We start from the raw sequence: 19,244 nt of genomic DNA on the forward strand, positions 1-19,244 counted from the left end.
TCCCTAACGAGGACTGAGACGACTGACGTAAGAAACAGACGGATTTCCTCACAGGTGAAATCCGTCCTCTAACCGATAGACGTTTAATTTGTTAATGATAACAGACAATATCCTCGGTTAAATGTCTAAGAAAAACGAGGAGCGGAGAATAACGGCTGGAAACTTTGACACTAGCTAGCTAGTTAGCTAACAAACATATACGAAGACCCAATTAACGTTATCCACCAAAGTTCACGTGAAATGTGATCGAGTGGAGAGAGTGAGGACTACCACAGTCGCAGTGTTTTGCTGAGTACCGAGTTATAACCTTGAACTAACTGCTAATAGTCTGTTTCATATTTGTAATAAGCCTTTTGCAGACAGCCCGCGCAAACTAAAGTGGCTAGCCAGGTATCTTAGCTTACTAGCTTTGACGTGAGCCTAGCTAGCTAACCTATTGCTCTTGATCTTCGACCCATTTCCCGCTGCAGCCAACCTTGACTTATCTTGATCTTACATTTTTTTCTGTTGGTGTGTGACCATACGCGTTTCTGTATACGAGGAAAAGATCCGTGTAGTTCAAGGATTAGGATTTAAGACTGAAAGCAAAAACTAGCTAACTTGCAGAACTGAAAGTTATGTAACGCTAGGTGAGCTAATTCTGGTTGCTTGATTGTGCTCCGGTTATTTCTGAGTGTAGCTAGTGTGGTTCTAAAATTACATTCCGCCTTTCAGGTCTGGCAGTTCAAGCTGAAGAAATGTTAGAAATATCTATAATTAAGGTACAGTACATTACAGTTTAAATGTATAGACAATGTTCACAATATCAATACGTTTGGACTGCCATACAAATCACAATATCACTGAACTTGAGACGCTTTCATGGTGAATCGGATGTGTGGGTGTTAAAGCAGGAGAACTAGCGTTATGCAGTAAAGAGTACAGGACTAATAAGCATACTTATTACTTAGTGTTTAGCTAATTCGCTAACATGATCTGTGTGTTATCGATTTTGCAGTGCAGTGTTGGCAGTAGTTTCCTTAGATTCATTTAGATGATGAGTAATATTATGCACAGTGTATATAAATAGTTATGTTAATATTTTGCATCTGTAAGGTTGAGGATCCGGGATGTCTGTGGGGAAGGGTCTTGAAAGGACCTGGGTTGCAAGGTGAGAATGAATATAATGATCTGCAGGTTAAAATGAACCTCTTCTATCATGAGGTTGACCTGGATGTGCAAAAAGTAAAGCCAACTACACTGGAGGAGGGACAGGTAAAGTACACGCTCACCAACAGTGACACAGCTTTGTTAGAAAGAAAAAGTGCTTTTTATTGAAATGTAGTTTGTTTTCAAAGCTTTTCTGCTTTATTATTTGAAGTCTCTTAAACCCATGCAACTCTGCTGTGTCCGTGTGTTCCCAGTTGTGTGTGGTGTTTTGCCCAGCCATGAGGAGCTGGTGCAGGGCCACTGTGGAGTCTCTGTTCCTGGGATCAGTGAGGAGTCAAGCCATGTGCTTCTTGGTGGATCACGGAGAACGTGTCATTGTCAGCACGGAAGAGTATGTGCTCTGTGGGCTCATCAAATATTCATTAGTGATAATTTATCCATTTGAATTGAGAGCTAGTAGTAGACATATTGTTTATCATATTCCCACATCAAGATATTTTATATAACAATGGAGTAAATGACTTTATAAAATACCCATAGATGTGACACACTACCCCTGTTAATTGCTTTTTATGTGGCCTTGAAGAATATTATGTGACATGAATATTTTATTATTACAAGCCTAATATGTTAAATGGTATTCAGTGGGAATCAGGAACACTTTTAGGTAACATTCATTTTGGGTCCTTGTTGGGTCCCTGTTACGGATTTCATCCATTCAGTTGTATTTCCTTTAGTGTGAGAGCTCCCCTTGATAAGTTCCTGCAGCTGCCTTTCCGGATGCAAAGGTTTCAGTTAGCTAGGATCCACCCTATGAGACTCAAGGTGTCCATCTGCCATGAGACAGCGCACCTAGTGTAAGACTTCTCCTGTCACACACAAGCAACCTAGATGCTTCCCCTTTAAGCATTTCACATTTAATGCAATTTGTCTATGTAGATATTAATGTGAAATTTGGTGTTGCCGAGTCTGTGCTGGTCATTTTCTCATCTCATTGGTGGCCTCTTTGGCAGTCCATCACCACAATGGGACAGGTCTGCTACAAAATACCTGCACGACCTTCTACAAGGTAATAGCTTAATTTGGACATGTTTGCATAAGCCTGTTTACTTGTGTAAGCCTGCTCATACTGGAATACTCACTCTGAAATTGTAATTCTCCCTGGTTTATAGCATCTACTCTGGTTGAGGCTTTTCTTTGTGAAACGCATGCAAATTGCACAGCTGTTGAGCTCTATTTGACCATCAGGAATGTGAAGGTAATTTTTGATATCATTTCACAGCTCTTGAGACATGACTATGCTTATGGACATTCATTTGTAATGAAGTGTATTTACTTGCTTTGGAAACTTAAAAGGCGATTCCTGTCATTTTCAGCTTTTAAGTGTAGGTTACTACACCATTATGTATTTAAGAGAACCTTTCAGGTAAAGACGCCACTACTGCTATATTCTCGGCAGTTGAAAATAAGACACAACAGGTTATTTATGGACACAGATTGTGGACATTATGCTGATGCATGACTTCCATCCCTGCTGAGAAGTCCCATGGAGAATTAGTTGGGGAAGTGAGGGGGGGACCCAATGTCGCCCCCCCCCCCCCCCCCCCCCCCCCATGGGGAGCCCAAGAGTTTTAATTGTGTTCTGCATTAAACTGGTTTTCCAGCTTAACATGCCCAAAATTGGCTTGTGTTTTGGATCTCATCTTCCAGAGGAAAGCCAAAGCAAGAGAGAGAAACTCTGACACAAGAACAATCTTAAAGTTTAAAATATCCAAAACATATTACAACAGAAATTTGCATCTTTCCCCTTTAGTTGACCAGTAACTCTAGAAGTTACACGCAAGTTAGAAAAGATCCATACTTTTTCTATGTGCAGAATTCTACTAGTCTAACGTAATGACTCACTTCTGAAGGTTACATTAGTAACCACATTCATGTTGCAGTAGGTGACACCAGTCAAAATCAATGACTTGTACTGCTGTTAATGAATATTCTGTATAAACAAGACATTTGAATGTGAAACTTTAATACATCTTATTGGCTGTCTGCCTCGCGTTCCCACATGGGCCTCTGCCACTGTACTGAGTGCACTGCATGACGAACAGGAGTCACACATCGTCTTCACTTTTACCAATTGAAGATGAAATGTAGGTCAAGCTGAGTGATCGAATAATTCAACATCAGTTGTGAGGTTACAAGAGTTCACAACTCTGTACAGTGTTGGTTAGTAGATGCCACATTTGTGGAAACTTGTGATAAAGCTGGTTGCAAGCTATATAAGAGAGTTGGCTTACCATTCTTGCACCAACAACCTGAGGGCACATATCAGAAATATGCTCCTAAATGAGTATGGGCTGATATCCAGTAGCATTTCTGTGCTAGCTAGATTTTGCTGAGTTCTACTGTCAGGAATCTAAAGTAGCCTACTTTTCCATTTTTAACAGCACTTTATAGTAAATTTCCCTTGGGGTAAAACATGTCACATTTCTCAGAATTGTGTGCCTTAAATTTATTTAAGCAAAAATGCAAATGTGTAGGTTACTGTACTGATTAATAGAATCATTGAAGGCTAGAGACAGAAACTTCATGCACGGGAAGTACCCAATGGTTTGAATATATTTTTCTGTTTCATGTCAAGGAAAAGTTAAAAGACATGGTTTTCTTAAAATAAATATACATGTACAAGTACTTGTCCCGCTATATTGGTTTTCACTCTTGGCGACAGTTTTCACAAAAATATATATTTGAATGGTTTGAATGCGTTTTAGAAGAAAGTAATTTTTAGCTATTTTTTTACAGCATTGGGGTAAGGGGGATGGTTTCAGGCAATAAATGCCCTAGTCTGTTGCCATACAATTAAAATCCAATGGTGGTATTTTAATAATGTAAGCCATTTTAACTAAAATTAAATAAATGTACATTTTTCGTCATCCTTACAGATCTGTGTAAATGATGATTTGGTGGTGAAGAAGTTTGCCTGCTTCTCCAGTGGGAAGGCCATGGCCAGGGGAGAGCAGAGTGGCTCTGGGGATCATTCTCCCACCAGCCTGGCCTGGGACGACATCGCCAGTCCTCACAAGATCCTAGAAATGAACGGCTGCTGTACAGTCAGGCCTCCACATTCACGCTTTCTAACTAGGAGGGGCATGAATGATAAGTACCTGTCACGTAAGTACTGCTTCACCTGGTCAGACACAAATGAATCCTGGTGCGTTGTTTACAGTTTCCCTGATTGCTACCCTTCTCAATGAGGAACAGGAGAACTGGCCACTGAGCAAACACACGGAACATGTCGAGACAAGTCTCGTGAATCAGTGGAAGTACTTGGTCCCGCTGGATCACCATCTGTAGGTGCTTCTGCAGTAGCTCTGCAACACGAGCAGTAGTGCACTATGCAGTTTGTATCCACACCGGGCTACTGAATATTTGGTATTTTACTGTCTGTTGTGTTGCTTATGTTTTTAGCCAGATAATGATGGGTTTTTCAATGGGCCAGAGACCTACTCCAGGGGAGTATGTGAGTCGGATGGCTCCATCAGGAGCTTGGATAACAAGAAACGCAAGAAATGGTGAGGATTTGTATGTGTGTCTGAGTTAAACTTTTTGATTTAATTTTGAGTATATTTTAAATGTAATTTTCAAAGATATAATATACACATATTTAAAAGAAACTTGTTTAGAACTCCATATATACGCCAGCATTACCTCTTGGAATGCTGGTTAGGGTCTGTCCAATGTTGCAGAAAATCTTCTTTATATATAATTTTTTTATTGTATTATACACACACACAGCCTGGCCAAAAAAAGGTCACCACCTGGATTTAACTAATTAAATAGGTAAGAGCCTCCCATTGGATAATTACTGCATGGGTGATTGTTTCAGCTAGCAACAAGTTATTTAACCCTAACTGGTACAGTGAGTAGCTTCATTTGTTAAACAACCATGTTGAAAGACATCCTGTGGTCGTGGAAAAGATGTTAATCTGTTTCAGAAGGGTCAAATTATTGGCATGCATCAAGCAGAGAAAACATCTAAAGAGATAGCTGAAACTACTAAAATCGGGTTAAGAACTGTCCAATGCATTATTAAAAAGCGGAAGGACAGCGAGGAAACAGCATCTTCGAGGAAGGTGGTCGGAAAAAATCGTGAATGATCGTGATCGGCGATCACTTCAATGTGGTGAAATCAAATTGTAGAAAAACAGTAGAACTCAGGCATATGTTTAATAGTGAAAGTAAGAGCATTTCCACATGCACAATGCGAAGGGAACTCAAGGGATTGGGACTAAACAGCTGTGTAGCCTTAAGTAAACCACTTGTCAGTGAGGATAACTGGCAAAAATGGCTTCAATTTGCTAGGGAGCATAAAGATTGAACTCTGGAGCAATGAAAGAAGGTCATGTAGTCTGATGAGTCCAGATTTACCCTGTTGCAGAGTGATGGGCACGTCAGGGTAAGGAGAGGCGGCTGAAGTGATGGGTGCATCATGCCTAGTGCCTACCATACTATTAATGGAATTTTTGCGATTAATGGAACTCTGGAGAGAAATAAATGTGACATTGCAGAAGCTTGTGGAAACGATGCTAGAGCGAATGTATGCTGAGATCAAAGCTAAAAGCGGTCCAATGAAATATTAGTGTGTGCCCTATTTTTTGGCCTGTGTGTGTGTATTTTAGATAGATAGATAATTTTACCCCTGTTGATTTGACTTTCTTATTCAGTATTTTAAAACAGACAGAGGATACAGAGAGCAGCCTTGCAGAGCAATTGTCTCAAAAGCTGAGCTTGGTCAGGTAGTACAGTTTCTATTGTACTTTATAATGAGAGGTTTTTCCTTTGTTTATATTGTTAGTTTTTGCTCGGACTTTTAACCCACAGACGTTTTGTCATACTCAACAGATTCAAGAAGTTTCTGAATCCATTCTCACATTCAAACTTAATGCCTAAAGTAAGAAGTCTACCTTGTCTGTTTACTTAATTGGCCAGTCTTATTTTACATTGCTGAAAGACACTGCACTGTATAAACTTGGCTGATGTAAGAAGAGATGGGAGAAGTTAATAATCTGAAACTTTTCAGCCTGACGAAAATGAGCAAACCCAGAATATTTCTGATGAAACAGCAGAGAAGCATAATGACCTCTCCCTGGTTCCACACCGTGATGAAGATGCGCGTGTCTGGTAGGGGTGTAGAACAGGTGTACATGTGTGTACGTGTATGTGTAAGTGTGTGTCCATCCATCCCTTAGCACAGAGAAGCTCTTTGAAAACGTAAGAGTATATTGTAACTTGGTCTACAGTCTGGACATAGCAACACCTGTGGATTCCAGTGAACAGAATGGCTTTGACCTAAAGGCTAATTGGTTTTATTGTTTTCCTTTGTGAGCTTAAGTGTCCATTCGTAGGCTATGTAAATATTGTTGCATTTCAAAATGTTTGTGCTAAAATATTTAACTATAGTATTTACTGATTTGTTTGTGTGTGTAAAACACAGTGGCACAAGAGACACCCATGACAACAATACAGAGCTGCAAGAGCCAGCATTCTGTCAAGGGCCAAATACTACAGACCAGCTGGTCTGTGCCAGGTGCATCACCTAGTCCCGTTCGTTCAGTTTACAAATATCTTTTTGTTTTGATATCTGATCACAATTTTTCCTGTGTTTGTTTATATGCAGATTGCTACAGCTTCTGAACCCAGATCCATTAAATCTGTGTTTAGAATGTCTTGATGACAATGTAAGTGCTTATTAAATAGCTCTCTTTGATGATCTGGAGTTCCTGGTCCTGTAAGCCTTCCTCAGTCAGATGGGCTGCTGTGGGTCATATGAGGGCAGATAGCTGTGGGTGCTTAATGTCCCTTGTGTGGCAGGTTGTGGGCTCCAAGTGCAGCAGCAGTGGGGTGCTGGTGCATTCAGTGGTCCCCATCAGTCCGTGCAGTAGCCTGAGCCGTGCGGCCATCACTCCACAGTTCCGCAAGGTGACCACCCTCCCTCCCCTGATGCACAGTTCTCTGCTTCTGGACTTTTGCCTATCTGTTTCTGTCCTAAATGTCCTGTATTGGACTTTTAACTCTAAAGTGAAGAACTAAAGAAAATTGTATTTTTACGATTACATTCAATATTAGTCGTTTTGGTGGTGGCTTTTTTTTTTTTTTTTTTTTTTTTTTTTTTTTTTTTTTTTTTTTACATTTATTTAACTTTACACTTTCATTGTAGTCATATTTTTTAGAAATGTGTGTAGACATTAAAAACTGACAGACATTTACATGTGTGTAAAAGTGCCTTTTCTGTGGCTAGTTCCTGCTGAGGAGGAAGTACAGTGGGCCAAACCTGGCTGAGAGCTACTTCTGGCCTGCTGTGGCGCGAGGCTGTGACACGCTGCTGGTGAGCTCAGGTGGAGGTGACCCACTCTCCTACCTGCCACCGCTGCTGGCTCAGCTTCAGCTTGCCTCTGTGTACAGCACCTTCACGGCACACACCGGGGTGAGGGCTGCTGGCTTCCACCACACCTCTCTACTCGTATGTGATCTGGCTTAATTTTGAATGGGGATTTTTTTTTATATATATATAATTTTTTTAAATGTTTTGAACAAAAGTCTCTTTTTTTTCTTTTTTTTCCTCTCTCTCTCTTAATCTTAACATTTGATTACTTGCACTGAAGAATGTTTTCCAATACCCAGACTGCTCCAGGCACAGTTTTCATGCTGTTGGAGTGGATTTCAGTAGTTTGGGATTTGTTTTTCTTTCCCATTTTGGTTGTTGATCGTACTCCTCTTTAGCCTATAGCAGTCATCCTATGTCCAAGCTGGGAGAAGGTGCAGTCTGTGCTGGAACTACTGGAGCACAGCCAGGCGACTGGGAACCTCCGCCCTGCTGCTGTGCTCCTCGGCCTGGGCAAGGGCGAGGCCAAACGGTCCAAGATCCACACCAACTGTGAGCCTTATTGTTTGGATTTGTTTTACTGCTGACAAAACAGTGGTCATTTGTAAGGGCAGTGGTTGGGGGTGGGGTGGGGTGGGTAAGTGCACTAACTGCAAGGATGGAAGATCAGACTTAATGAAACCCCGAATCCTATGTGTTCAGGTCAGTTGCTGGTGACTACCCCCTTTAGCCTGTCCAGGCTTCTGGAGGAGCAGTGCTTCCAGTTCCTGAGGCTTTGTCACCTGGTTCTGGATGAGGCTCACGAGCTCTTCTCACGTGCACCTGACCAGGTGAGGAGGGATGAGATGGGGAAAGAAAATGCCCCCGACAAGGTGCTTAAATAACTCTTGCCTTGATTTTCCTTCTCTCTGCAGATGGCAGCCATTTTAGAATATTTCAAGAAAGTTGTGTCCAGAGAGGAGACGGGCACATGTCCGAGGCAGATGGTGGCAGTGAGCAGGCACTGGAGCCAGGAGCTGGAGGGAGTGGTTCAGGAGCACATGCTGAACCCATGCATCATCGTGACTGTGACTGAAGAAGCAGCACTGTACGGCGGAGTTCACCAGGTCAGTCATGGGTCAGCCAACCTGACTGGTCCAGAGAGAACAGGGGAAAAAAAGACATGAGGGATGATGAGCTGTGACTTCTCTCTGCAAGGATATTCTGTAGTCTTTATTAGGGGTTAGCTTGGAAGGTTTTGCTTTAATAAAATGCATAGATTGCAATTTTATGGTAATAAAATGATCACAATCAAATATTCTTGCAACCTGCACAGATATGCACATTATTAGAGATGGCACAACACCAGTTTTTTGTATGATCTGATACCAATATCTTGTTATTGTATGTCACGATGTCAATACTGATCCAATTTATTTTTCATCTTTTCATTAAAACCTGCTGTGGTTCAGTTGTGTGGGTGAAGCATAGATCACTGAGGAATTTATTTTGTGTGTGATGCATTGTATCTTCTTTTTTTTCCCCTCTCATAACACAGATATGCATGGATATGACTGCTAAATATAAATAGAAGTATATTCTCTCTGTCTCTGCTCAGTATGACTCCCTCACTAACTGACTCCTGAAAATCACTCTACAGTTCGTCTGCATATGTTTTTGGGGGGGTGTACGTAGAGAAGCTATCAGTACTATGTCTCTCCTCTCTCAACCTCTGCTTAAAACCAATAGAAATGTAATCTGATACACACACACACACACACGTGTGCACATGTATATACATACTTTTTTTGGACATATACGCACCAGCTTCTTATTCAAATTTTTCAACCTGCCTTAAAACTCAGCAGGCCAAACATGGCAGCTCTTCCACTTTTTCATGCAGTTTGAATATAATGAAGTCATGGAGTAATTAACTATATTAGAGGGACTTGTTCACATATTCTTTCTCCTCTCTGGCTCACTTTCTGTTCCTTGAACGTCCTTTAAAGCTAAACTGGAAACAATGGTTTTAATTGTTAATGTAAAGGAAACTGTCTAAACTCTGTCTATAAATTGCTCAGACTATCGTGATCTGCAGTGTGCTGCGCTATATTCAGGCTGGACTGTAACAGTACTGAATCAGTTTCCTTAAAGAAATTTTTTTTCCCCTGTTACCCAACCAGCACTTCTTTTGCTGATTTTGGCCCAATTTCTATATGTGATATCAGATCGGTGCCATCTCCATACAAATGTATGAAAGTACAACTATGAAGATGGATCAAATGCTAAAGTTATTTTTGCTTTTTAAAATATGTAATATACATGAATAGTTGAAGCTTAAACTTAATATACATTAATGAAAAATAAATGTGTGTCGGGTGGTTGTTTTTCCTTATCCATAGATGGTCCTTTTGTGTCTGGAATGCAATAAGACCTCTGTGTTGCTCAGCTCTCTGGACTTTAACCCTTCCATTCCCCAGAAAACCCTCATCATCACCAACTCTGCGAAGGAGGTAGAGCATGTCTATAAGGTACAGTGAAATCATCTACCACACAAGCCTACCACAACCTGGAGAATCTTAAGATTTAAACATTGGGTTCCTGCAAACTGATTACCCCTACTGTAAAGCTGATGGAATCTTTTTATTAATGCAACATACTTTTGTTTTTTCTTAGTTTCTTTAAAACCATTTTTTTGTGTGTGTGTAAGTAAAACCACTTCCAGTACAGCAAACCTGTAATATGTGTACCAGGCTGTCAGCAGTGCTGCCGTATTTTCTCTGAAAGTTCACGAGGGTCTTGCCTACCAGTTTGACTTTGTGGTTGAGCAGTGGAAGAAGGACATTGATCCAGGCACCCAGGTTATCTTAGGTAGGGGTGTAATGAGACCTCTTAAGTACATCATGAAATATGTTACTTGCGTGTAAGATTTTTTTCAATCTATTTTTGTACCTTCTCTCAGTGACCACCAATGATTGTATGAAGGCTCTCGGCATCAGGGATGCCACATGTGTGGTGCATTATGGGTTCCCAAGTTCACCTAAACTGTTTGGAAACCGGCTGTTCTGCATGTCGGACAACTTTAGGAATCTCTCTGAAAAGGTAGCAACATGTTGTGCAGCAAATTATACTGCCTTTTTATTGTCTGAAATGTAAATATCTTATTTAATTTTGTAGATCCACACTCTTGGGGCTCAATTAGTATTTTATAAATGCATGGCCTTGTTTAGTTTTTTTTTTTTTAGTGTGTGTGTGTGTTGTGAACTGCAGTGTCAGGGTAGTAGCAAGGGTCTCGCTCCCACCGTGAGGTCTGTGTTGATACTGTCGGAGCGGAATGCTCGTCACGTGTCTGGAGTGCTGCGCTACCTGAGGCGCGCAGGAGCTGCACTGCCCTCTGAGCTCCTGCAGTTTGCTCAGGGGGTGCAGCAGGCCAGAGAGGAGCAGAAGACTGACCGAGTGCTCTGCAGCCACCTCAAGAGCCTAGGCTTCTGCAGGTCTGCAGCTTAACATTCATGCTGCCAGGGATACGCTAGCTTTACTTATCAGATCAGATGCCTATATATGCTAAACTTTGTAGGTACTGCAGCTCTTTGTATAAAAAAATCCTCTCATTTTTGGCTGAGCAATTGGACATTTAATGTTTTTCCCAAAGTAGGTGTTCAGGTGTTTCTTGGCTAGCTGGTACACTTGGCACTAGCACACAAGGCAGGTCCCAGTAGCAAATTGAAGAATACTTTTTTTATGAAGGAATTGCTTTAATAAATACAGAATGTATGTGTAGATGTGGCAAAGATTGTCATAAAGAGGAAAATTCAATTTCTGAATGCAGTGAATTCTGCAGGTGGGTGTGCATTTGACCACTGCAGACAAGACTAAAGATTATAAGCCCCTGAAATAAACAAGGAGAGCACTGTAAATAGTTACATTTCAAATCTGTAGGTTGCAGACTTCAGGCACTCTTTAACTGAAAAGATTTGTCATGTGGAGATGTGTACAAACAGCTGCAATTCAGATATGGTTTACACAGTAGCATTAAATGCATTTTAAGCTTATGCTAATTATTTCAGTTCAGACCAGTGTGCTGAAATACACAGCCAAACAACACTGCAGTGAGTCTAGCTTAACTTCACCTACCGTCCACAGTCCTGTACTCAGACCAGGCCCAAAGCTGTTTCTTCTGCACGTTCCAGGTAGTTTAGTGTGAATTTTCATTTAGTCTCCTCTGCCTCGGCCCCATACAGGGACAGTACACTTTGCCCAGACAGGCACATAATCAACAAGACTCTTGACCGCCCCCTGCACCCAGAGAATGGGACTATCCTGGTGAGTTCCCAGCATCTTTCACAGGGCTGTGCTGTGGTGTATAGTATGGCCATGGATGTATTTCTCATGATTTGTTGTAGTCAGTGTGCAGTAAAGCAAGTTTGTATTTTTGTTTTGCTATTCTAGAGTTATTTTGAGAGGAATCCTAATAATGTGGAATTGCCATTTCACCTACTTTTTTAAATTCCATGGTGAGTTTAGGGGGTTTTGGATGCTTTTTTTAAATGCATAAAACTGATGGTTGGTTTTTTTTTTTGTTTGGTTTTTTTTTTTCCTTCAAAAGGTTTTGCCTCTTTACATTAAGAGTGCAAATGTATATTATGGGCGTATAGTGAAGCAGAAAGATGACCCGTATGAGATCCTTGCTGCTGAAATGTGCTCTCACTATGCTAAAGAGAGGCTTTTTGCAAAGGAAGTGGTGGAGGGAGGCCTTTATGCAGTACAAGAAGAGGATATATATAGTAGGTAAGCTGTGGTCTATTACCATAGTGATTGGTTGCAGAATAAGCCATGTGGAAATCTGACCTTCAAGCAAGTTTCATAGGCTATTTATTTATCACCACGACTTATCCAGTCATTTCTTATCAATAAGGGTGACAGCTGATGAAAATATGACTAATTTTTATTTAAAATGTTTGTTTACCCCTTTTTGTTGTGTTTGTGCATGAACACTGGGTTGTGAAATGCCGGGTGTCGGACTGTGGACTCACTGGTGGTGTGGCAGAGTGCATGTGACCAAGGTGCCTGATCGAAGAGACCAGTTGTTCAGCAGTGTCACTGCTCACTTTCTGGATGAAGGACGCACCCAGGAAGTGAAATCCCATCAGCTACTGCAGCTGCCTCCCGAGTTCCAGAGCTTGCCTAGTCAGGCTGTGGAGATAATTCTGTGCAGGGCCCAGCCCATCGATGGAGAAATGGACTGGGATCCAAAGGTGTTCAAACAGTATACAGCACCTTATTTTCTACTTTGGAGCACTGATCATTGTCAAAGCTGTAGTTTTGATGAATTTTGATCATTGTCTTGGCCTTTTTTCTTTTTTTTTTTTTTTTTTTTTTTTTTTTTAAGGTTACTAGAGTTATTAGTTTGAAAATCAAAGGGAAGCTGCATCAAGCAAAGGTGGTGATGTGTCTCGGCAACACTGTTTGGGTTGATCCAATGGTAGGACTTGATGTCATAGTCGTTCTTCAAATTTTTTACTGTGCTATGTTTTTTGTTTAAGGTTCACTTTGAATCTTTTATCCCATGTTAACATTTCAGATACGAATGACGCGCCTGCCAGGCTTAAAGACCGTCATAAACGAGTATAACGTCCATGCAGAAGTTCTGGCCACGGGCATGGGTACCACTAACCCTGGGCATTTGGAGCTGCTCCGGGCACTCTGCCTGGGAGAGCAGACCTCTGCTGAAGGGCAACCAAGCGTCAGGAACGGGTGATCATCTGCTCCTCCAGCCCTTTACACACACCCATATACACATACAAACATACTACCCCTGTCTTGGGCAAATCAAAATCTGAAAAACATGAAAGTTGTTATTGTGTTTGACTCTGTGTCTGGTGGCTTGGTCAGGTTTGAAGCTGAGGCTCCATCTCTAGAGCAAAGGGTTCAGGCAGCTGAGGATGTCCTGGCCAATCGGATGAAGGCTGCACTGGCCAGCCTCTGCAATGTAGTGGAACCCTTTGAGCCTGTAGAGATGCTTAAGGACCCAAACCGAATCACAGTATCTAATGGAGCATTGAGTAAGCCATCTCTCGAAGGCACTTCAGTAGAAAATGAGCGGATGGTTAGGTGAGTGGAACAATAGTAATAACTCTACATCTAAATCCATTTTGTCCTCTTGGGTTTCAGCTGCTGCTCTGAGTGAGCAGAACATTACAGAACCATGTGTACCAACACAATACTTTTGTGCTGTATTTTTGCATTTACATTACAGACTGTTTTTCATGATCATAGAAGAAACGTATGTGATAGAGAGAGCACCAATCTGATAACAGAATTGGGTTGATATTAGCAAAAATACTGTGTGAGATATCGGTGAAATAATTAAGGAAATGAATCTGATACAATAACAATTCCAGCCTGAAAACAGGAGTGCAGTGCAGCAGCACAAAACATGATTCCTACGGTGACAGTTAGTGACAGCTGGGGTAGTTTGTGCAGTTTACACACCGCTGTAGATTTGAACAGTAGCATTTTCTTCCCATTTATGATTTAAAGGCGATTATGTTCAAGTGAAAATATCCATGCACTCTGACAACTGTGATTTCCATTGCCATCATGTTGATAACAGAGTGTGGGGAACAGGCTCTACCTACCTTCAGATGAGAGCATTTAAATGAGACAAAATAGCATTAATAGCACTATTCACTGTTATAACCATGACCAACTGTGAATATTCTTATTAATCCATTCTTTTTTTAAAAATTAATTAAAAAACATGATTGAAGTTTGCTCCTGAGAGAGGAAATTCAGGGTTGGTAAGTTCTCAAGAGTAAAAAATAAGGACCAAACTAATAAAGTACTTGCATTCTCTAAAGTCACAAAGTTAATTACTCTGTGGCTTTAGTATATTCAAACTGCATGGAAAAAAAAAACCTGCTGAGTTTTGGGGGTGGGGGGGTTGGCTAGACTGAATAACCATCTTGTAAACATTTCAAATTAAATTTCCATTGGTTTAAGCAGAGCTCGAGTGAATAGATAGTCGTAGTACAGGTAATCTTTTCTCACTTGGTGCCTGTTGTCCATTTGATGTGTAGAGGGTAGAGTGATTTACCACTGAAATTCACAAGAACAGTTATACGGTTATTATTAAGTTTAGGTGGAATTTGTTGTATTCAGTAAAAAGAGAAAATGTAGACAATCTATAGTGTACATTTCAGGAGTGAGTGAGGCAGCCATGCTGAGGAGAGAGTGACTGGAAAAAAATATAATGATTTAGTCTTGTAAACAAAGTGTGGTGTGTTTTTATTTTATTTATTTTTATCTGTCATATCCATGCCTGACATCTGTAAAATAGCATATATAATAATACATATACAAAAATATTGCCCCAAACATCTAAACTACAGTGCCACGGTGGTTTTTAATGAACAAATATTGGATCAGTATCGATATCGGGTGACGTTCAAATACAAGGTATCAGTATTGAATTGGGCCCAGAAGAACTGGTATTGTGCCGTATGTGGGTTAGCCGTGGGCGGGTGTCATATCGCAAAAATTCTTCTTGCACGTGTAAGAAAATATAGACCCCATAGGGATGACACTGTGGGAATTATAAAATCTAATTTGAAATTTTTTCTTTCTTTTTTTTTTTTCTGTTCCCCCCCCCCCCCCCCCCCCCCGCCCCCCATTTTTAGTTTTCACCCTCAGATTAAATGGTTTCAAGCAAAAGAGACAGTTACCCTCAGAGTAAAGCTGCTGAACCCCATTAATCAGAACTGTGAGTTCTTTACTAACCGAGTGCTTTACAGGTTAGTCTGTTACACCCAGTTACAATATTAGTGTTGGATTAACAGGAAAAATCTTAAACATTTGTTTAGATTTATCATTTGTTATTGCTAGTGTTTATAAAAATCCAGAGGACCATTTTTGCCAATGCTGTATTTTTAATTTGTTTAAAAAATTACCTTCTTTCCAGTGCATATGTGAACAATCGACGTTATTGTGCCAATTTGGATTTGCACAGTGACATCAGTATGGACCAGTGTTCATGGGAAATGAACTGCAATGAACCAGTGATTAAACTGGTGAAGAAGAAGAAAGGAGAGTGGAAATCGCTACTAAAATACAAGGCATGTTTCTCCTGTATTCCTGTGTGTGTTGACACTGTGTGCCTCTAGAGAATGGTTTTCTGTTTTACATGCAAATCACCCTTTTAAACCTCACTTGTAACTCAATACAAAAATGACAACTGGCTTAATTTCACGAGTTATCGACACCGACTAATCATAAAATCAACTAACCAACACACCAAAATTCTCTGAGCATCTTTTGTTAATTGGTTTTCTGTTTCTGATCCTAAAAATCCTGCACTGAATGAGAAACAAAAGAAATGAGAAATGGCTTCTTTTTTTTTCTTTCAAGCATAAGAAAAATTCAGAAGAATTTGGTTCTTCTTTATTCCGTTTATTTCTACGAAATCAATATATTGTTCATGTTTTGAGTGGTAAAGGTGGGTGGGCCTGAAGGGCTGGTTCTATGCCTATGAGATCACTTGTTTTTCACAAAGTGCTCTTATTGAAGTCCTTCACTTTGTGCTGTCTGAAGGCATGTTAGCATTCCATAACACCAGAAGCAACTGTGCATAATATGAAAATTGAAGGCATTTAGGTCCTTATATATGAAATACAAGTGTGTTGATATGCAATCATCAGTATGACTATATCTGCTAACTATAAAAAAAACCAAATTGGATGGCAGCTGTATTGGATTGCTCCTGGTCAGGTCATAAAATTATAAACATTACACACAACACACACACACGTCTGAAGTTGAAGGATAAATATACCATTGGTAAACTCTGTCAAGTTCATGATCGCCAAGCTGTTTCTCAGTTTTTAGACAGGCATTAACAGAACCAAAAATGAGAACTGGACAGTTTTCCCTTTTTTCTATGTGTTCTGAAAACAAAAATCGAATGACCAAAGTTTACCACTGGTATGCAAAGCGTAAATATGTCCTCCTTAATGCTAACATGTAGTATTGCAGTAGACCTGTTTCAAACATTGCTTTTTTTTGTAAAATGACTAAGACATTTTTCTTTTCTCTCAAATGGTCATTCTCTAAACAACAGAGTTATTTTGTAAGCTATGACTTCGATCACTTTGAGGATGAGGAAGCTCCTCTGTCAAAGCCAGTGTCGAATGGTATGCATGGAATTTTTGTAAAGTTAAATACTAATTGATTGAAAATCTGAACAATATTTTTGTTTTGCAAGGTGAGTATGTATTTCTATGTTTGCCCTCAGGTCTCTGGTTCCTGGCAGACACAGGAGAGAGTGACTGTTATGTGAACTCAGAGAGTGGGAGTGAGAGTGACTGAAGAGACTGCCTGCTGTGTGTTCTCTTACACCAACACACACATGCTACCATGGGAAACTGGGCCTAGCTGTCAGTTACACAGCTTGGTGAAAGACTGTCAGCATGAGCTGACTGATGCACATGTACTGTTTCATTTGTAGTTCATTTTTAAGGAGTTACAGCTGTTTTCAGAAATTGGTGAAGTGTTCATTGTTTTCTAACTCCAGTGCTACATTAGGGCAGCCTCCATAAAGAAGTTATAAACTGGCAATCTGGTCAAGCAAAAGACACAAGTCTCAGACACCACCTTGAAACTGACCAGTGATGAACAGGATGGAGCATGTGTGAAATTGGTCATCTCAAATGACTTGACAAGTAGTTGATGAGTTCAATCGAGTGTTAATTTATTGTGCTGTTAAATGAAACCAGTTGGCATTTAATAAAAACGTTTATTAACGGTTTTGTTGTAAATATATTTTAGGTAACTTTAAGCTCTTATGGTTATTTTTGGAAGCTAAAGAATCAAAAAAAAAATATTTTTCCTCTCATGCTTTACTGGCTACAGCAGGTGAACACTGCAAAAGCTGTGCTAAGGAGCACTAACATGGTTAACAATAGTTTAAAGTACTGCAGAAATATTCAGGAAGCACTGTAAGCTGCTGCTGTGTACATTTAACAGAGAAAAGTATTAAAACTACAATGGCCAGAACTTTAATGATCTAGATCAACTACACGAACATGATTTCAGAAGATTGTGGAATCTTTATGAAGGTGAGTGTGTTTGTGAACTCATTACTGAATAACAGGATTTTTGTTGCAAAAGAATAGGTACTATTGTGCAGGAAAAACACTTTGGAATTGGTTCCACTTGCACTTCAAATGGTGAGAAAGCAGTTGTCCACAGCTAGAGTTCCAAGAGAGTATAGCTGGCCATACTATCTGGTTGGGATGTACCTTGTTTTGCTTGCCTGTGCTGTGGTTGCTGATCCTGGATGTCAGTTTTAGGTATGCAGAACTGGACAGCCCATAGTCTTCCCCATGTGTGTTCAGCTATCTTGCATCATTACCTGAGCAGCAGATTTAAAAGATTCAGCTAGGTCCATGTGTCTTGAGGAATCATGTGTTCATTGTCACTTTTCACTCTCCCACACTGCTGGCCATATGATTCCCCTGCAGAACTGGAAATTTGGTTTGATTTTCTTTTCAGGAGGCAAATCCCCAAATGCTAATGATAAATTGTAGTAGGCAGGTGTAAATCCTGTGCCTTGAATGGCTAATTGGGTACTCTGATCAGGTGGAAACTTGTGTAATGATGTCAGAAGTATAGCCTTAGTTGTATGATTGCACTGTAATCTAGCAGTCTGACTTATCTGATAAGAAAGTTTGTCCTTTATGATGGTGCTGTTTAAGTGCTCCCTTTCCCTCACTGTTTTTTTGGATTAGGTTTGGATTGTTAGAGCTGCTGTTTTTGTAGTGTTGTGGTTGATGACCCAGATGCAAGTCAGAAAAATGTGAATGCTATACAGTAGATAGTTGGTTTTCCTGTCATCATTTTGCTATGAGACTACATTCTTAGAATAAACTAGAAAAGCTCTTTACATGTTGCTATGTATTCCACAAACGGACACCATTTTTAGGCTGAGCCAGTCTTGTTGCAGAGTTAGGGGGACACAGGTTCAAGCTTTGATGATTATTGCTTGCTTGGAAGCAGAGCAATAGAACAGTGAAATAGACACTAAATGCTAATTTCCGCCTTTAAATCTGAGTTAATTGGTTTTGGCAAAATAGATTATTGTTATACCATTTTTTTTCCTCCTTATACCACAGTAATTATTCCTTTGTTATTCTAAAGCTCATTGGGAAACATGCTTGAGAATGTTATAGTGAAAGATTTGGTGGGTGTTAGAATAAAAGACTTTTTGGTGACGCATCTCATATTCAGTCTTGTGGAAGTTGTGCCTCATCACTGCAATATTCACCCTGAATTTTTTTTGGTTTTTTTTTTTGCTTAATTTGTTAAATAGTTATTAAATGTCTCCCAATTACATTTTAACCTCGGTGCTACACTTTAAAATCAAAGTGAACGTAACCGCTCAGGACAGCAGAAGAGGGGTGATGCTGACCGTTAGTGTATCACTCCCCCCTTTGTGTTCAAAACCAATGGATCATGGCTCTTTGATACTGAAATTCAAAATCGATGTTTGTTATAGTGGTTCTTTTCTGATTTTGATCTTCTCAGGGCCCTGTTTGTCAAAACCATCATAGTGTTAATATTATCTTCAATGAGAGAAAGTGTTCAGTGTAATACGCAGCTTTTACGTATTGATGACCTTTGCATTGTGATGCTTTGGGGAAACCCAGTCCTGAGAGCTTTTTGTGTTGTCTTTTGCCTAAGG

At 40.2% G+C, this 19,244-nt stretch overlaps 1 protein-coding gene across 1 annotated transcript; it reads left to right on the plus strand.

Annotated features, from left to right (window-relative positions):
• The first annotated feature begins 1,182 nt into the window (after positions 1 to 1,182).
• Positions 1,183 to 17,268, plus strand: tdrd12 (tudor domain containing 12). Its single transcript, XM_035523648.1, has 32 exons — positions 1,183 to 1,254; positions 1,404 to 1,540; positions 1,887 to 2,006; positions 2,163 to 2,218; positions 2,322 to 2,407; positions 4,089 to 4,317; positions 4,408 to 4,496; positions 4,615 to 4,718; positions 5,871 to 5,942; positions 6,049 to 6,097; positions 6,227 to 6,327; positions 6,641 to 6,733; positions 6,824 to 6,884; positions 7,018 to 7,125; positions 7,445 to 7,630; positions 7,927 to 8,080; positions 8,231 to 8,358; positions 8,443 to 8,634; positions 9,910 to 10,038; positions 10,261 to 10,378; positions 10,470 to 10,609; positions 10,778 to 11,001; positions 11,749 to 11,830; positions 12,114 to 12,295; positions 12,555 to 12,762; positions 12,897 to 12,989; positions 13,089 to 13,261; positions 13,400 to 13,618; positions 15,187 to 15,300; positions 15,468 to 15,621; positions 16,623 to 16,695; positions 16,797 to 17,268. The coding sequence occupies exons 1-32, from the start codon at positions 1,183 to 1,185 to the stop codon at positions 16,868 to 16,870; spliced, it is 4,020 nt and encodes a 1,339-aa protein (XP_035379541.1). The 3' UTR covers positions 16,871 to 17,268.
• The last annotated feature ends 1,976 nt before the right edge of the window (positions 17,269 to 19,244 follow it).

Source organism: Electrophorus electricus, chromosome 2 (assembly GCF_013358815.1).
Source record: "Electrophorus electricus isolate fEleEle1 chromosome 2, fEleEle1.pri, whole genome shotgun sequence".
Lineage (NCBI taxonomy): Eukaryota > Metazoa > Chordata > Actinopteri > Gymnotiformes > Gymnotidae > Electrophorus > Electrophorus electricus.

Excerpts from the sequence above, each read along its gene's own strand:
- tdrd12 (XM_035523648.1), top strand. The coding sequence starts at position 1,183 with ATGAACCTCTTCTATCATGAGGTTGACCTGGATGTGCAAAAAGTAAAG. Across the intron at positions 2,219-2,321 it reads CCTGCACGACCTTCTACAAG|CATCTACTCTGGTTGAGGCT; the intron begins GTAATAGCTTAA and ends CCTGGTTTATAG. Across the intron at positions 10,379-10,469 it reads AGGCACCCAGGTTATCTTAG|TGACCACCAATGATTGTATG; the intron begins GTAGGGGTGTAA and ends ACCTTCTCTCAG.